Below are 17232 nucleotides of genomic sequence, written 5' to 3'. Positions count from 1 at the left end.
TGATTTTTCACTGTTGAAGCAAACTGGGATAACATGAAAAAATCCAAATTTGCTGTGATATATTATTCATATTACGTGAATCCACTTGCTAAAACTTGTTTCGGAATTCTGAATCTAAGTTTATGAGTGAGATCTGATTTTGTGTAGTTTCACTAAGCTCCTTGTAGGTGTGGGTTTCCTGGCAAGCTTGAGTCTCCCTGGGCTTTCTGAATCAGTTCTGGAAAGTTCTAAGAGAAAATCATGTCAAATGCTATTGCTACCTTCTTCTCTTGTCTCCTCCTAAGCTTCTAATCTAGACAATCTAGACATTTTTCACTAGCTTGTTACTTCAAAAAAGTTTATGGAAAAACAAAAGGTAAGCTTATTTGTTGCAAAAAGTTGAAATTTATGTGTTTTTTCCTAACAGGCTTTCCATGAACCTTTTGACTCCTCTCATACATGGGTTTAAAGATATTTACTTTTGCTCCTAAATAAACTTATCTTTTCATTCTGTTCTTTTAATAACTTTTTAAAAAAGATTTACCTGAAAGGCAGAGTTGCAGAAAGAGCAAGAATGAGAACAAGAGTGAGAAGGAGAAGAAAGTCAGAGAGAGAGTGAGAGAGAAATCTTCCATCCCATGGTTATCTCCCCAAATGGCTGTAATGGGCGAGGCTGGTCAGGCTGAAGCCAGGAGCCAGGAATTTCTTCTGGGTGTTCCACGGAGTAGGAGGAACTCAGGCATGTGGGCCATTTTTTTGTTGCTTTCCCAGGTGCATCAGCAGGCAGCTAGGTCAGAAATAGAACAGCGGACATTCTAGCACTCATATGGGAGACAGGAATTCTTTCAAAGTGCCTTTCTATGAAATAACTCTTAACATAATTTCGTATTTTCCATCTTTCTCTCTCAGTGCTCAGTCTGGACTCCTTCTTACGACCTATTTCCTAATATACTGATTCTCTCTCAGCTGTTTAATGAACTGTTACCTCATTTAGGCTGACTGATGCCCTAAATGGTCAAACCAGCCAGGGATCAGACCAAAGCTGCGATCCTGGAATTTCATTTGAGTCTCCCAAGTGGGTGACAGGAACATAACATTTGTAACATCACCTGTAGCCTTCAGGGTAAACATTAGAGGAAGAAATCAGAGGCAGAATTTGAACTAGGCACTCTGACGTGGAATTTGGATGTCTCAAGCAGTGCCTTAACTGCAGTGTCAAACACCTGCTTTCGGTACAGAAATTTTTAAAAAATCATTTAGTATTTACATCCTTGAACATGTTACGCATATTTCTCTGCAGCCCCTGCATCTCTGTTCCTATTGATTCTTGCTCATGTTGCTGTATTCCTCTTACAAGCCGAATTACTGTGCTAGACATAGTATTTGAAAATGATTTTATTGCAGTGGTGCAGTAGGCTAGGCTTCTGTCTGTGATGCCAGCATCCTAGATGGGTGCCAGTTACTGTTCCAGCTGCTCAATTTCCTATCCACTCCCTGCGTGTGGCCTAGGAAGGCACCAGAGGATGGCTCAAGTTCTTGGCCTGCTGCACCTGTGTGGGAGACCCAGAAGAAACTCCTGGCTCCTGGCCTCAGATTACCCAGCTCCAGCCATTGCTGTCATCTGAGGAGTAAACCAGCAAATGGGAGATTCTCTCTCCTTTCTAACTCTACCTTTCAAACAAAAATAAAATCTTTTTTAAAAAATAAAATGATTTTTTTGAGTAATTTGAAACTTGGGTTGCTATGATGTTTCTCCCGAGTACACTTGCTATTACTTTGGTTAGGCTCCTGGGGTACTAGCAATGTGGGATCCTTTCACTCTTTTTGCAGGGATTGAGCTGTCCCAGCTACCTGGGTAACTAGAAATGGAATTCCTCCCTGTGCAACAAATGGCGTACTTCCTTTCTATTCGCTTGCCTTGGGTCGTCATTTAAGTTGCCTAAAGGAAACACCAGGTTTCTGACACCACTTCCCTGCTGCCCCCAACACCTGCAGTGCTAGAGCCCGGCAGGTCTTTCCTACCTGTTCCACATAAGCTCAGAGGCATCACTCAGCCTCTCCTCCTCTTCTACATTACCAGTTGTACCCAGTCCCCAAATGCCGAATTCCTTAATCTCAGCCCGACAGCACCCTACCATCTTAGCACTTCAAGTCCAGGTGATGTGGTGCTTAGCTTTTTGTGACCTGCCATCAGCATGCAGAAATCTGAGTGCCCTCCCTGGCCGCAACTACACAGTCCAGGTTGGTGCCCTCATGCCTGCCTTTCGCTTCCTTAACGTTCGGCAAACTGAGACTTCAGAACCGTGACCAGCACTTACAAAGCCTGCTGCTGGTCTCTGCTTAGTCTCACTCACTGTGACTTATCTACTTTTGCCCTGCGTTTTGACTGTAGTTACCTGTTTCTGCCACAAGGCTTCTCACAGAGAGGACTTGCCAGGCTCCCATGGACACCACCAGTCAGCTGGCCACTCTTCCAAACTCACTTCCTTGTCTGCAAGGAGATGGCAACGGGTGCTTGGACTGGAGATGTCACTCCAGGCCCAGACTGTGGCTGGACCCGGCCTGGGCCAAACTGAGCGCAGGCAAGGGAGGTGTTCTGGTGCAACAGTGAGCAGGCAGCCTTCTGAAGGGACTCCAGGAACCCTGCGCAGGACCCCACACCCTCGTGAAGTACACAACCCGTAAGTCAGCTGTTACTCTTTCAGGTGCCTGCATGGCAGTCAGCTATAACCACTATTTCCTAAATTCTTGCCTTTCTGTCTTTACCTGATTATTCTGTGATTTTGTCTTAGTTTTTTGATGCCTTTGAGAAAATTTGGTCCCTGTTCCACCCCAGTGGTTCTAGATGCTTTGTTGGAAGGGTCGGGGCAAGAGCTCTAGGTTAGCACTTGAGGGGTCTTCAAAATGTCATGCAGAAATGGGATTAAAAGATTATGCACATTTTTCATGAACTTCTGAAGCCTACTGCCACATCTGTAAACAGAGGTGGCTGCAGATATCAAAAAGCATGATGTGCATCACGAAGTTCACACACATTTTCTTTCTGTACAGAATTGGGAGGACCCCCCAAAACCAGAAGGGCCCCAAAGCACCAAGTACATAGAATCCAAGTCTCTTGAAGGCGCCACACCTGCTACGAGGAGGGAGTTCCCTGCATCACCCCCGAACCTGCTGTCAGCCCTCAGTGGTCCAACTGGGGAGGAAGCCGGTCAAGGCCATGAGGGCCTGAATCAGCCTTTCCAGGTCTACACACGAGTGAGTAAGGATGGCAGGACAGGCCCTCACCACTGCACTTCACTGCCTGTCACTGTGAGGCTGATGGCAAGGCTGCACTGGGCACTGGGCTGCAGTGATTCTGCTGGCCCACGCAGTCTCCCACACAGAAAGGGCAGGCTATTTAGAGCGCGCCCACTGAGATCGTAAATACCATCAGCAGTTAGAGAAGTGTCAGTACAACTCCACAGGAAGAGAAGTCTGCGTGCAGCCAGTGTGTAGTGGTGAGGTAAAAAGGGCTTTAGTTCTAGAGGCAGCCAAAGGATTTCATTGTAGGCAAGTTTACAATCTTAGGTGGTCCTGCCACATATGCTCTGAGGACAGCTTTACCGCAAGGTTCCCCGACACAGCTCATTTAGACTGGGAGCCAGACCACATTTTTCTCCCTGAGATTGTGAGGAATTGGTGGTATTTCAGTAAACTGCCCCTCTGTGAGTAGAATAACTTCACTTAGGCTTTCAGACTGAATACCTGCCTTACAGACATCATTTTACTTTTTCCTCCAAAATTCCGCAGGCATTTCCAACTCAAACAATATTCATGACACAAGGTATACCAAGTGGTGTCTTCAAGTCCATGTCTTCTAAGCCACAGAGTGAGCAGCTTTTATCACTCACCGAAATAGGCAGTATACCCTAGTTTTGGAAAAGAATGGAGATTTTTGCCAAGGCATGTCAATCCTCTCAATACTTCCTGTGGCCCACGTACCACCAAACAGCTGAATCTGCCCAGCTCCACCACCATGCGGAGGACCCAGTGACTAAGGCCACATGGCAGCTGGGAATTGCCTTGCAAGGCTGAGGGTTCACAGACCTGACCACTCAGCAATCCCAGCCCCAAGGCATTTGCCTAGACAGGGGCAGCGACTCTCAACGACACAGTCATGTGTCGCAGAGCAACAAGGGACATGTTTTGGAGATGTATCATTAGGCAATTTTTGTCATCTCATAGGCATCATGGACTGCACTGACATACCCAGGTGGCAGAAGCCCCCTGGTACAATCAGGAGTGATGGCAGATGCCAGAAGTATGACACCGCAGCAATCTGCTCTATAGCTCACTGCTTTAGGGAGGCCACTCTAAAATCATTGATAACAAACAGAGTGGCAGCCACAGAAACAAGTGGCAGAGCTGTCCGTTAGCACAGTCCAGCGTCCTCCGCCGCTAGACCTGAGTGGGTGGCCATGTTTGTAAGTGGCTGACAGCAGGCACGTCCACAGCAGCTGCACACAGGCATGGACGGTGCAGAATGATCACCTGGCAGCGGCTGCACCCCAAGGCAGCGGCACTTTCCCCTGCTTCACACGTGCAGCCCAATGCAAGCTGCGGCGTCTGGATGTGGTATGTGACTGCACCATCCTCGTACAGGTGGCTCAGGCGTCGCTGGGGGAGCATGAGAGCAATACAAACTCTTATGATCAACCCCAAATCTATCCCATCAGAAACCCAATCTTAAACAAGGCCATTCAGTGAGAATGGTGTGGGCTGTGGTCTGACTGCATCTAAACAAATTCTTGGCCATGTGCCTGACTCAGGAATATTTGGGTAGCCCCATTTGTCCTTTCTCACCACCTTCATCCCCAACATGTGACCTCTGAAAAACAAATGCACACTATCAGGAGAATTAACTAAAACAACACACTGTTAACAGAATGAAGCATTCAGTCTATACCAGTGAAAAGGAATGAAAAGCTTTTATCCTAACAGGTTCAGTAAAATTCAGAACCACAATTGTGACTGAAAAAAACACAAAATCATGTGGCATAGTTTACAAAAATTTAAAAAAAAAGCAAAACTAAGTATCATTCTATATGGGGCTGGCAATGCGCCACTGCAGGCTAAGCTGTTGCTTTTCAATATTGCCATCCCATATTGGAGTACCAGTTGGAATCCCGACTGCTCACTTTCAATCTAGCTCCATGCTAACACACCTAGGAAAGCAGCAGTGATGGCCCAGGTCCTTGGGCCCCTGCCACCTGTGTGGGAGAACAGGCTGAGGCTCCGGGCTCCCAGCGGCAGCCTGGCCCAGCCCTCACTGCTGCAGCTACTTCAGTAGGTAATCCAAGGATGGAAGACTGATCTTCGCCCTCTCCCTCCACTCTAGTCCAAATAAGTAAACAGATAAGTCTTTGAAAAGGGCAGCTTATGATTTAACAAAACATTTGTAGAATAAAGCATTATAGGCTCTTTTTGAAAAGCAGCAGAGGACCCCTTTGTAGGAGGGAGTAGGGTGAGGAAAGCTGCCCTGGGAGCTGTTAACTATAGGTCAAGTTCACTCCCAGTCACAGAGGAGAAGGGGGGTGAGTAGGCAGCTCTTCTCTGCAGTTGGGCCACTGGCATCACATGTTCTCTAGTATATATCCAATGTTACATAGTAAATTATAAAACCCAACAAATAAAAAGCATAGCTAATAAAGAGATGCAACATTAACGTAACAGACAGTCAGGAAATCACTTACATGTTCTGAGTTGTGCAGACTGTAACACGCTCATTCAGTTACAACGAACTTTTACAAGACATGAGACAATATTTATGGTAAGAGTAACAAGACAAAATAATGTAAAAAAACATAAAATACGATGAAATGGTAAAAACTGACACTACATGCAGTTATACTTCTTTTTGTCCGCTTCACATTTTTTCTAAAGTAAAGGATAAACATTTTAAGAATTACTAAGGGATCTGAAACAATCGTTGAGATACTTAACAGCTCTAAATCAACAAAAGAAAAGTGTTTGAGTCTTGTATTGGAAGCAAGGAAAAAATGGTGTTTTGTGGCAGGTTGGCTTTCATTTGCTAGGGATATAATTCAAAGGCGTCTATTTTATGCCATTAAAAGCAACTATCTTTATTGCTGTAGTTTCATTTTGTCCATGACTGAGACAAGAAACTCAAACATGACAATGCAGCAGTGGCTGACTGGCCTCGCAGACACAGAGGAAGGCACGTTCCCAGCATCCGCCTCACTGAGCCGCTGCCGTGGGAGCAAGGCAGCAACGTAGACGCGCACCTACCTCTTTCTCCAATATCCTACTAATGTCACCCAGGGTCCGATCCAAAGCAGACACCTTATTGCTTGCCCAGGAGCCACTGTCTTGTGCTTGCAGTTGTTTCAGAAGATCTTTGGCTAATCGCTGGAGTCTACAACACAAAAGGAATGGAGAGAATGCGCCCATGAGTCAGAGTGTAACGCCAGGTACTCACGTTACTGCTGCCTGCGGGTGAGGGTGGGAGATTCAGGCAGTACATGAAGCCAGTATCCTGCACATATCCAACCAGCACCAAACAGAGCTGCTCCAGGCTCAGCCAGGGCCTCTGCCCTGGCCATTAAATTACAACAGACCGGGGCGGGGGAGATGCTGAGAGGATGACAGCAGGGAAGATAGAAGAACTTGAATGATTTCTGCATTTTATCTAAATCCTCAAGATACACTTGGCTGTGGTAAGCATTGTGGGAGCAAGGCTTACACTGCACAACTGTGCGTGCTGCTGTTCTCCAGCAGGATGACATGTCCCCTGCACAACTGTGGAGCACCCCCTGTGCTCCTCACTCGAGCACTCCCTTCTTCTTCCCACGTGTCTATCTGACACTCACCAGACCCCTTGGCCCACCCCGAGCGTCCATGGTACAGCCAGGCAACCTTCTCAGTGCCTGTGTGCAATATCTGGCTGGTTTTACGAAGCAACTGCCAGCCTTTCCCATGTCTGAGCCCACCAGTCACACCAAGCCAAAGGCTGGTGGGACCACTGGGACAGCATCTGGCTCCACTTCTGCTCCGCACAGACTGGCTTCCTACTCCCCCCACTCTCTCCAAAATGCCACCCTCCTCTTCATCTTGCTTTCCTAAAAGATCTTACATTTAACATGAAAAACAGAAGCTACCAGAAAGCGACCTTCCAGCTACAGAAAGTATGTGTCCACCTGCATGCCCTGTACACCTGTGCATGTACTATGGCAAGCCAAGGATGGTTTCTCCAAGGTAGGGCTGCTGTGTGAGGTGGCCCAATGTCTTGAGCCCTTCCTTCCTCCTGCTTGGGACCTTTGCCAACACTCTTCTCTGCTCCCTCCTGAATCGATTTCCTCATCCACATCACCTAGGAAATCCCTCTTTATCATTTGGGCCTTTGCTCGGGACTCTGCAAGAGGGGGCACTGATGCAATGAGTTTAATGTGCACCTCTTGCAGGCAGATTTTTTGTAACATAAGAAGTGTATCTTATGTGTGTTGTTGCCACATGTGACTCCTCAGGAAACAAACTTTAGACTGCATCTAATTTTTGTTCACTTGCAAAAATTTTTTTAATAATCTTACAAAGGGTCAAGGGCTACAGGAAAGTGGGTAAGACCATTGTTTCCACACTAATATCATCATTCCCTCCGCCCCCCTGTACCTGGGGTAAGGGGAGAAACAAAGGAAGAAGCCTCACTCAGCCTCCCATCCATCCCAGGTCCCCAGTGTGGGGCATGCTCCAAGGGTCCTGCTCAGTTTTGGTTGTTCAACAGGTCTGAATTGCTGCCAATCTCACCGTTCCAATCACGATGAAATCTATTCAGAATCCACTGGCTGACATAGTCTCTTCATGGTTGGGGTTCTGGGATCAGCAGTTCAGTTGGTGGGATCTCCAAAGAAACGTCGTCTGAGGTGATCCCAGACCTGATTCTTGTGTGTGCTTGCCAGTACAGGGTCTGGCACCGTTTGTCGCCCCAATCAGCTTATGTACGTACTGGTTGTTGCAATTGCTGGGTCAGTTCTGTTTCCAGCCCTGTTTTTCACACAAACCAATGGGTGCTGCAGTCCAGCCCGATCTTGCCCACTTCATACTTGGCTCTCACGCAAACCAGTGGGAGCTACAGCCTAGTTGGGATGACTCCCCGTAACCTGCACCAGGCCTGCCCCTACCCTGGCTCCCATGCATGCCAATATATACTGCAGACTTGTTCAGTCTGTCCCACATCCCATTAGCTCTGGTACTTGTCAATGGGCATTGAACCCTAGTTCAAAACAACCAAACCCTACTATTCAGGCCACACATATGCTGGCAGGTGCCTTTCTGTCTAGCCACCCCTGCCCCTGTCCTGGTTTTCTTGTTTTCCAGTGGGAGTGGTAACCCAAGAGGGAGGTGCCCACTATTTCCCTACTAGGCCACTCCCACTCCCGGATTATGCACTCTCCAGGTGGTTCTGAGGTTTAACTTGACAGATTTAGCCTCCAGTGCCAGCCTGTGCCAGCTAATGCTGTGGCAAAGCCCAACCAACACTTACCCACTCTTATTTTTGCTTGCACTAGTCAGAACATTCAGCCTAACCTGGCTTTTCCCTGATCTAGCTCACATGAGGGCCACAGGTGTTGCAGCCCTGCCTGGTCTGATCTGCCCCCATCCCAGGTCACATTCCCCAGTGGGAGTGGTGTTCCAGCAGGGGAGCCCACATTCCCCCTGCTGGCTTTGCCCCCTCCCTCCCTGGTTCTCATGTGTGCCCCCTTTCAGTTGCAGGTCAGCCCATCCCACATCCTATTTTAGGATGCACTTCTGGGTGCTGCTGCCTTGAACTGTCCACACTGTTGTCAGTTCCTTTATCTGTAAGCGATGATAGGTTTCATGGTCACACCTAGCTCAGCCCATCAACACCCCAGCTCGCGAGCTAATCAGCAGGACTTGTATTTCAACAGGGTTGGGCCCACACATTCCCCACAGAATCTACTCCTGGACCTGGGTTCTCTCGCGTGCTGGTTAGTGTCTTGACCCTGCATAGTGTGACCCGTTCACTGTTCCACCACTCGGTCAGGTACTGGTAGGGTCAGGCAGGCCCCTGTCCATAGCTTTCGTGTGGACTGGTGTGTGGCAGTCAGTGATGCTCTATGCTAAAGCCCATCTTAGGATTCCCATTTGGGCTGGTGAATCAGTCTGGCCCAAATAGATCTTATGGACTCTCCCCTCCAAACCACCAGGTCTCAGTCCACACACTTGCGAGAAAGTTCCGTGACCCCATTGATAGGAATCACCCAGAATTCATTCTTCATCTATACTGGCCTTATCCATGGGTGTCCCTAGGCAGCAATTACATATTCTAAAAATCTCAAAGCTTGCCACTGGGTGGCCAGCAAACAGAGCCTCATGCCCAATAGGCGCACTTGCTGCTCAAAGCCTAGGACTGGGTCACTGCCTTTCGGCAGTGACTTTGGCCTGAGTCCCCAGCATTGGGTCCAGACTGGCTGGGGCACCCCCCACAACCGCCACACTGCAGGGAGTTGCTTTTGCCCCAACCCCAAGGCCTCCCTCCCTCTCTCTTTTTTCGTCTCTGCCTTTCCAATGAAAAATGAATAAATCTTACTAAAACAAGGAAAGTTCCTATGAGTTCTGGCAAAGTTAAGAAAGTAGAAAACCATGTCCAATCATAGCAACGTTATGATGCTGTGACCAGGTATTGCCCACTGGCTGTGAAGAACAAACCTACGTGAAGATGGCACGCATGCTACAGGACCAAAGGACACTGGTGTGAGGAACTCTAATACCTCAGCAACACAACAGAAATCCAACAGGAAGAAAATGTCCTGAAACTACATCACAGCTGCAGTGGCCTGAACATCTGTACCCCCAACCTCACGCAGTTCCTTTTTTTTTTTTTTTTAAAGATTTATTCATTTTATTACAGCCAGATATACACAGAGGAGGAGAGACAGAGAGGAAGATCTTCCGTCCGATGATTCACTCCCCAAGTGAGCCGCAATGGCCAGTGCTGTGCCGATCCGAAGCCAGGAACCAGGAACCTCTTCCGGGTCTCCCAAGCGGGTGCAGGGTCCCAAAGCATTGGGCCGTCCTCGACTGCTTTCCCAGGCCACAAGCAGGGAGCTGGATGGGAAGTGGAGCTGCCGGGACTAGAACCGGCGCCCATATGGGATCCCGGCGCGTTCAAGGCGAGGACTTTCACTGCTAGGCCACACCGCCGGGCCCTCATGCAGTTCTTTATATCTTGAATGTCCCATGAGGGTGAGAACATACTTGAATTATGTTGTTGAGAGGTGGGTTTGTGAGAATAGTTAGATTAGGCCATTTGGGAGGATTCCCAGGAGTCCCACAGAATCCTGATGGTATTATGAACTGAGAGGAAGACAGGACCCGATGGGCAGACAACACATGCCGCCATCCCTTCCTACTCCCCGGTGTGCTGCAGTTCAGGGGCTTTGTGCAATGCCGTTTGGATCTTGTACACCTCCAGAACCAGAAGCCAAAATAAATCTTTCTACTTCATAAAGCAGCCTGTCCTTGTTGCTCCTTTACAGTAATCAAAAATGGACTAATGCCAACTACATCAGCACTGGAGCCTGAATTAACTTCAGGGAGAAGGCTGAGTGACGAAATATGGTCTTTACAACTAAATTTTAAAATTGAAACAGTCAAGAAATTGCTGAATTTAATTATGTCATTAGTTAAAAACAGAGGCCTGATATGGAAATTATATCTGATTTTTAACTAATGCATCTGAATTTGAATAAGCAGCTTCAAGAATTTAAAAATTGTAGTTTTTCCAAAAAATATCTTCATGCAGGGTTGGAGGGAGAACTGTCCTGACTGCTGGTGGAATTGCAAGTGTACACAGAACAATTCTGCAAGGTTCTATCAAAATCAGAACGAACATAGGAAGGCGCCTCAAAACAATCTGCAGAAAATGGAATTAAAGACAAACTGGAGCTTGGCCCCGGGCCGCCATGCGGCCCGGGTGCGAGGGTCCCTGCCACGATTCCAGCCTAACACAGCCAAGCTTTCCACCACCTGCGCAGGTACATGGGGTGCGAGGCTCTCGGGCGGCCAGTGCGCCATTTGGCGCCTGGCTTCGCCCTCTGGCCGCCCAGCCAGGAAGTTCTGGAATTTGGTTTCTCTGATATGCTGCATGAGACGCTCCGTGCTGAACCCACAGTACTCTGAGAATATGTATTAGTCCTTAAGCTTTTCAAAGGCATTTAATCTTCCTCTGAAGAACCTGTCGTCACTTTATAGTGCCGATCGCCAACATCAGCTCACTTAAAAGGCAAAATTCCGGGCTTGTCCAGCAGGATGCCCCATTACCTGATAGGATGAGGGATCAGCAGAGGGGTCACAGAAGGCATTACTATGACACTGACTGGCATTCAAGAACCATACTTGGGGCTAGAATGTGTGAGGCATGCGTGGACCAATCCCCTGACACTCTGACCCCATTGGACGGTTTAGAAGGGCCGGTGGAGTCTATGCAGGAGGCATGACAGTCTATAGGACGCTCTGGGCTGACCAGAGCAACCTCTGGCATAGTTAACAGTGGCTGGCAACAGGCCTGGTTGGAGAGCGTGGTGGAGGCCTTGGCTGCGTGGAGCCTACCGCTAAGGGGCACAGGAACTGGAGGGAGGCTGAGTTCTGGTCGGGTCACAGTTGTAATCCCTTGGCACAAATATCAATTCGGCTTTGACGCACCATGCCAGATTAGACCACAGCACAGTTTGGTGCTCGGGAGGACCAGGATAGATGTTGGACGGGCTCGGCTAGGCCTCAACCCCATCTGAGCCATATATGAGATACGCGTGGGTATGGATGAGCCGTGGCTGGGCTGAAACTCTCAACAGCAGGAACCAGAATGGATTGAAGAGCGGAGCTGGCCGAAGGACTTGCTGGAATGCGTGAAGCCCGACACCATGAAGGAGTCGGAGGGAGGAACCTGAACAGTTCCTCTGACAGGACACTGACTCTACAAATAAACGCAAGAAGCATGGAGGTAAATAACCCAGAAGAGGCTTTGGAATGTGACCCACTGGAATACACTTGGCTCGGGTTGGGGCAGACCAGGCTGAGTCGGTTCACGTCATCCACTGGCAAGCCAAGTGCTGAAACTGTGTGGGGGCCTGGCCGGGTTTGGTTGCGATAAAAAAAAAAAAACAGTACAAAACACAAAATGCCAAGGTGAAATGGCCTGTGCTAGTAGGGAATGCAACACCCGACCAGCACTCCTCCCACTGGTTTAGGTGAGGGACGAGAGTGTGATGGGCAGAGCCGGGGAGAGATGCGATACTCATTGGTTCCAATAGAGGTCGGGGCTCAGAAGAGAACCAACCCAGGGGTTAAAACCATCAGCTGATCGGAGTGATGGACGGTGGCGGGCACTGTGCTTACTAGTAGTACATGTAGGAGCCTGGACTGGGAATGCCTCAAAGTTTTTTTTAGGGGGATTCCCCTGAACAAAATGGAGGAATCAAAGCATTAATCAAAAAAAGATGGAAAATGGAGTAGATGAATCAACCACCTCAGCTTTATGCTTGCAGCGGAAAACTGGACAAGGGGAAACCCTAAGACGGACTATGTCAATCAGTGGACTCTGCACCAGCCTCATCATACCTGGACTGTTGCTGATGATATGCTGGAGCTTCTAATTGATCGAGGTGACGCTCTGCTGGCTCTGCCTACAAACCTGAGAGGGCCTCCCTAAGAGGCCGTTGAACCTGAACTGGACAAGTGGGATGCTGGACTCTGCATGGTGTAAACTTTTAATTAGGGAATCTCAACGGAACTTGAGCTGTGGTTATGCATCAAGGTGAAGGAATTCATGATGGGGGAAGGGTTTGGGGTGAAGGGGGGGGGAATCCCAGTACCTATGAAATTGTGTCATGTAATGCAATGTAATTAATGAATAAATGAATATAAAAAAAAAATGTCAGACACACACACACACAAAAAAAGACAAACTGATTTTGGCACCAAAAAACACTTAAAATCCATGCTCTTTTTTTTTGTAACATGCATTTTCCACCAATATTTTGAAAACCACTCATACCTTTTGGTCTCTGTAAAACGGCACCCTTAAGACATGAATATTTTCATTCTATTACAATCAGTTTTGCAGTTTCGCACATTTTTGAATGTTATTAACGACTAGGGATTTTTAGTTAGATACTGAATATGCATAGTGTTTATATTAACAAGACTGTGCTTACATTAAGAAGACTTGTGTTAAAAAGTAAACCAGAGTTGCAGTAAATTCCAGCACTGCACAAATAATAATGCATTTTATTTTTCAGAAGTTGTGCTACATGCTTCATTAATTTGCTACTGAAAGAATATACTGTTTTTACCAATGTGCAATGATGAGTCCCAGTGCTAGAGTTGGGACTAAGGCTTCAATTGTTTGAAGACCATAAACATGACATTATTGATTGCATTAATTCTAGCTGAGAACATCTACTATTGCAAAGCTAATGTGAAAGCACTAGTAAGAAGGAATTCCCCTCTTTCAAGTCACGCCTTGACCCTGTCATTTGAATATTCAGCCACTATATTTTTTAACATTGGCATTGAAATCGTTCAGTAGCTGCTGTCTGAGCTAGTTATTGCACAGAGGGCACGGGACGCAGCAGAGTAGCCTTTACAGAGTTCTGCGGCTAAAAGATTCCACAGAGCTTCCCCTACAACAGTCTTAGGGAAAACATGTCAGTATTATTCCCTATCTCAGTGCTTTGATTCAACAAATAAAATGTTTACATTTGAAACAAAGCTCTCAGAATTTACTCATTTCTAAACATTGATATGCTGAGTACTGACTGCTCATAGATTAAGAGGCCACCATTCCCAAGATCTCACCATTGCAATCTGTCACCTTATCTATTCTATGAGCTGACAACCATTGGCTACGATGTAAACCAGCTATTCACATCTTCAAGACAGTTGTCAACACTGTTCTCTGTTAGAGGTCTGCGTAGAGCTATTAAAGCATAATTTGTATTGTTCCTCCGGATCATAAACAGGACACTGCAGGGAGCTTCCGTACCGCTGCTATTTCCTCTGGAATCCAAGGTCTGAGACAGCGTTTTGATTTTGAATATTTCAGTATTTTTGAGAAGATCTGCTTTTACTTTATGGTGTAGTCAATGGAAATGGGAAAAAATGGCAATACAGATCTATGTAGCATATAAGCAAATATATTGCATGTAAAAAATACATCTCGTTATATGTAAGCTTTATCTCAAACACTGGGCTCTATTTAGTAACGTGCTAATGACTGCAAGCTTCTTTAGGCTCTGCTGGACTGATGAAGGCAGGCAGAGCTGGAGGCCAGTACAGGTACAGAGCCTGTGTGGTGAGGAGAGGTATAGCACACTTTCCTGCGTCAAACCACAGAAGTATCTGTATCAGGACACAGACTACTTCGTGGCAAATGCACAGCAGCAGACTTTTTAATAAATGAGGAATCACTTCAGTACTGACTGTAGGAAGGAAGAAAGAAAATCCCCAGATCTACAACCAGAAATCACTGAATATGTACATTCAAAATCAATCAAAACTAACACAGAGAAAAAAATTCTTATACTTAGAAAGTACTTTACAATTATTTCTCTTGTATGGAAATTAAAAACCTACCGTGTGGAATTCAGTGAAAACAACAACAAAACTGTAAGTGTACAACACAGAAAATAAATAAACAGAAAGAAAGGAAAGGAAGCAGCTATCCCAGAGAGCTGATTTCTCATGCTGTTTCTGCCAGTGTTTCAACAGATCCTCTTGGGCTATTAGCCACAGGAGCATCATCTTGATCATTCTGCTATTTCCTTTAGTACCTTCTATATTTCTTTCTTTTAGCACTGTGATGTTTTCCAACACCGTACTATTAAAAGTAGCTGTGGTTATCTTAATTGTGACAGGCAAGAATATTTCTACCATAGATGTCAATAAGGGCTACATTATCAACCTGTAGCACACCCCCACCACCAAATGGTTACAGAAAGTATGAGGACAGAGTCAGCTGCATACAGAAACCTCCAGGCACATGCCACATCACTCCCCCACCCAGTGGAAGCTTTGAGAACTCCTGAACTGAGCATGCACCGGCTTTCTGGCAAAACCACACTCTGCTGCACCCCTGCGAGCACTCAGCAGGTCTGCTGCACCCCTGCGAGCACTCAGCAGGTCTGCTGCACCCCTGCGAGCACTCAGCAGGCACATTCACCTGTGAACACCACTCTCGCTGCACTTCCACTGACAGCAGTTTTCGAAGAAGCCAAACACCGATTTCACGTTTATTTAGCTGTTGCTTTAATTCAGCTTACATCCAGCTGGTGGTGTCCCAAGTCTCAACCTAACATCTCTCAACCTCATCTGACATCTCATCACATTTAGACAGTTAAACTTCTCTGAGAACTTGCCTCAGGAACCCTCCTTAAGAGAGCTGTCTGGAGCAGGCAGCAGTACAAACCCGGAACACCTCCGTTTTAGCACGGCTGACACTGTGCATGCTGAACATGTTTAACTGAATCCCTGGCCTCCACCAGCCTGGTGCTGGTGGAACCTTCTCTTCAGGCTGTGTTGGAAGAGAACAGTGCTCAGTCAGGGCCAGACACTGTCCCCTGTGGCTAGATACCCCTGTGTTAAGAGAACAATGCCCTCTGGATCAGAGTCCCCAGATACACTCTGCCTACACACTGAGTCCTAAGGAGAGAACAACAATGATGGGGACAAAATACTCACTTTGCTTTATAAGGTGAATCAGAACCACAATTTTTGGTTTCTGTTAAATTCTCATATTCCTTTGCCCTGAAAAGAAAACAATTTGATCACAGTTAGCTATTCTGGAACTAATTTTTTTTTTTACAGCATAAAATTATGCTGTCAAAGTGACAAATCAGTAACATTAAAATATTACCTCTTTAATTTCTAAAATTTCTTCTTTAAAATTACAAAAAGATGCTAACATCAAAGACAGAAAAAATTCATTTTTATTAACAGGATATAGATTAAACTCATGAAAACAAGTCCTGAGTGTATAGGCGTGGCTCATGATCAAATACATTTTAAAATAATGGTTGTTAAATTTGAAAGTCTTTTGCATTTCTATCACACATGTGGCTGACTACCTATATAGCTCCAGAGGTAGACAACACAAAAACAAACACCGGTCAACAAAATAAACACATCATTTAGCCTCAACAGTAATGTAAAAAACCAGGAATTACCTGTCCAGATTTTCAGAGACTTGTTTTTTTAGTTGTTTATATTGATTAAATATAATACTTCACTGTGTTGTCTATTCCGAAGTAGCACAGCTGGGACTCCAACCAGGCACTGTGAGAAGGGATGGGGCCATTCCTCTAAGCAATGACTCTGAACTTGTATATCATATTGTTTACTTTAAAATTTTTCACTTATCATTTTTTTACCCCAAGATTCCCGTTTGTTCCATTTTTTCAAATTCCTATCTCTCTGCTGATACTCTCTAATTAGTTAGACAGCCTCGAAATTTTCTTTACTTTTTCATATATGGTTTCCTTGAGTATTGAAGCATAGTTTTAAAAGTTAATATAAAGTCTTCATCTAGTAAGTACAACATGTGGGTTTTCCTAGGGATGGCTTCATTTCTTCTTGGCATGTGGCTTCCAAACAAGTGAAAAAGCAAATCTTAGATCTGGCGGCGTGGCCTAGTGGCTAAAGTCCTCGCCTTGAACGCACCAGGATCCCATATGGGCGCCGGTTCTAATGCCAGCAGCTCCACTTCCCATCCAGCTCCCTGCTTGTGGCCTGGGAAAGCAGTCGAGGACAGCTCAAACCTTGGGACCCTGCACACGCGTGGGAGACCAGAAGAGCTCCTCGCTCCTGGCTTTGGATCAGCACAGCACTGGCTGTTGCGGCTCAGTTGGGGAGTGAATCATCGGATGGAAGATCTTCCTCTCTGTCTCTCCTCCTCTGTGTATATCTGACTTTGTAATAAAAACAAATAAGTCTAAAAAAAAACCAAAAAAACCACCCAGCTTTATTGAGACACAACTCATATCCATAGACTTCCAATATATTGCAAGACTATGCAGTTATCACCACAGTCACAATCTAACATTAGAAAATGTCTACCTATTTGCAGTCAGTCTCCATTTCTGCTCCCATCCCCACAAACCCCTGAACTACTTCAGTACCTAAAACTTTCCCTGTACTGGTCACTTCATGAGATCAACTTTCAGTCAGCACAGCGCTTTTCAC

At 46.2% G+C, this 17232-nt stretch overlaps 1 protein-coding gene across 1 annotated transcript in view; it reads right to left on the bottom strand.

Moving 5' to 3' along the window:
• The window catches only part of LOC101526509 (S phase cyclin A-associated protein in the endoplasmic reticulum), a 238417-nt gene that overhangs the window by 148688 nt on the left and 72497 nt on the right, over window positions 1–17232 (bottom strand). Inside the window, exons 15-16 of the mRNA XM_058665271.1 lie at window positions 15733–15798; window positions 6268–6394 (exon numbers count right to left, since the gene is read on the bottom strand). Of these exons, the coding sequence (XP_058521254.1) occupies window positions 6268–6394; window positions 15733–15798 (193 nt within the window). The remainder of the gene's footprint in view (window positions 1–6267; window positions 6395–15732; window positions 15799–17232) is intronic.

Source organism: Ochotona princeps, chromosome 6, assembly GCF_030435755.1.
Source record: "Ochotona princeps isolate mOchPri1 chromosome 6, mOchPri1.hap1, whole genome shotgun sequence".
Taxonomy (NCBI): Eukaryota; Metazoa; Chordata; class Mammalia; order Lagomorpha; family Ochotonidae; genus Ochotona; species Ochotona princeps.
This window is presented reverse-complemented; position numbering and strand designations above follow the sequence as displayed.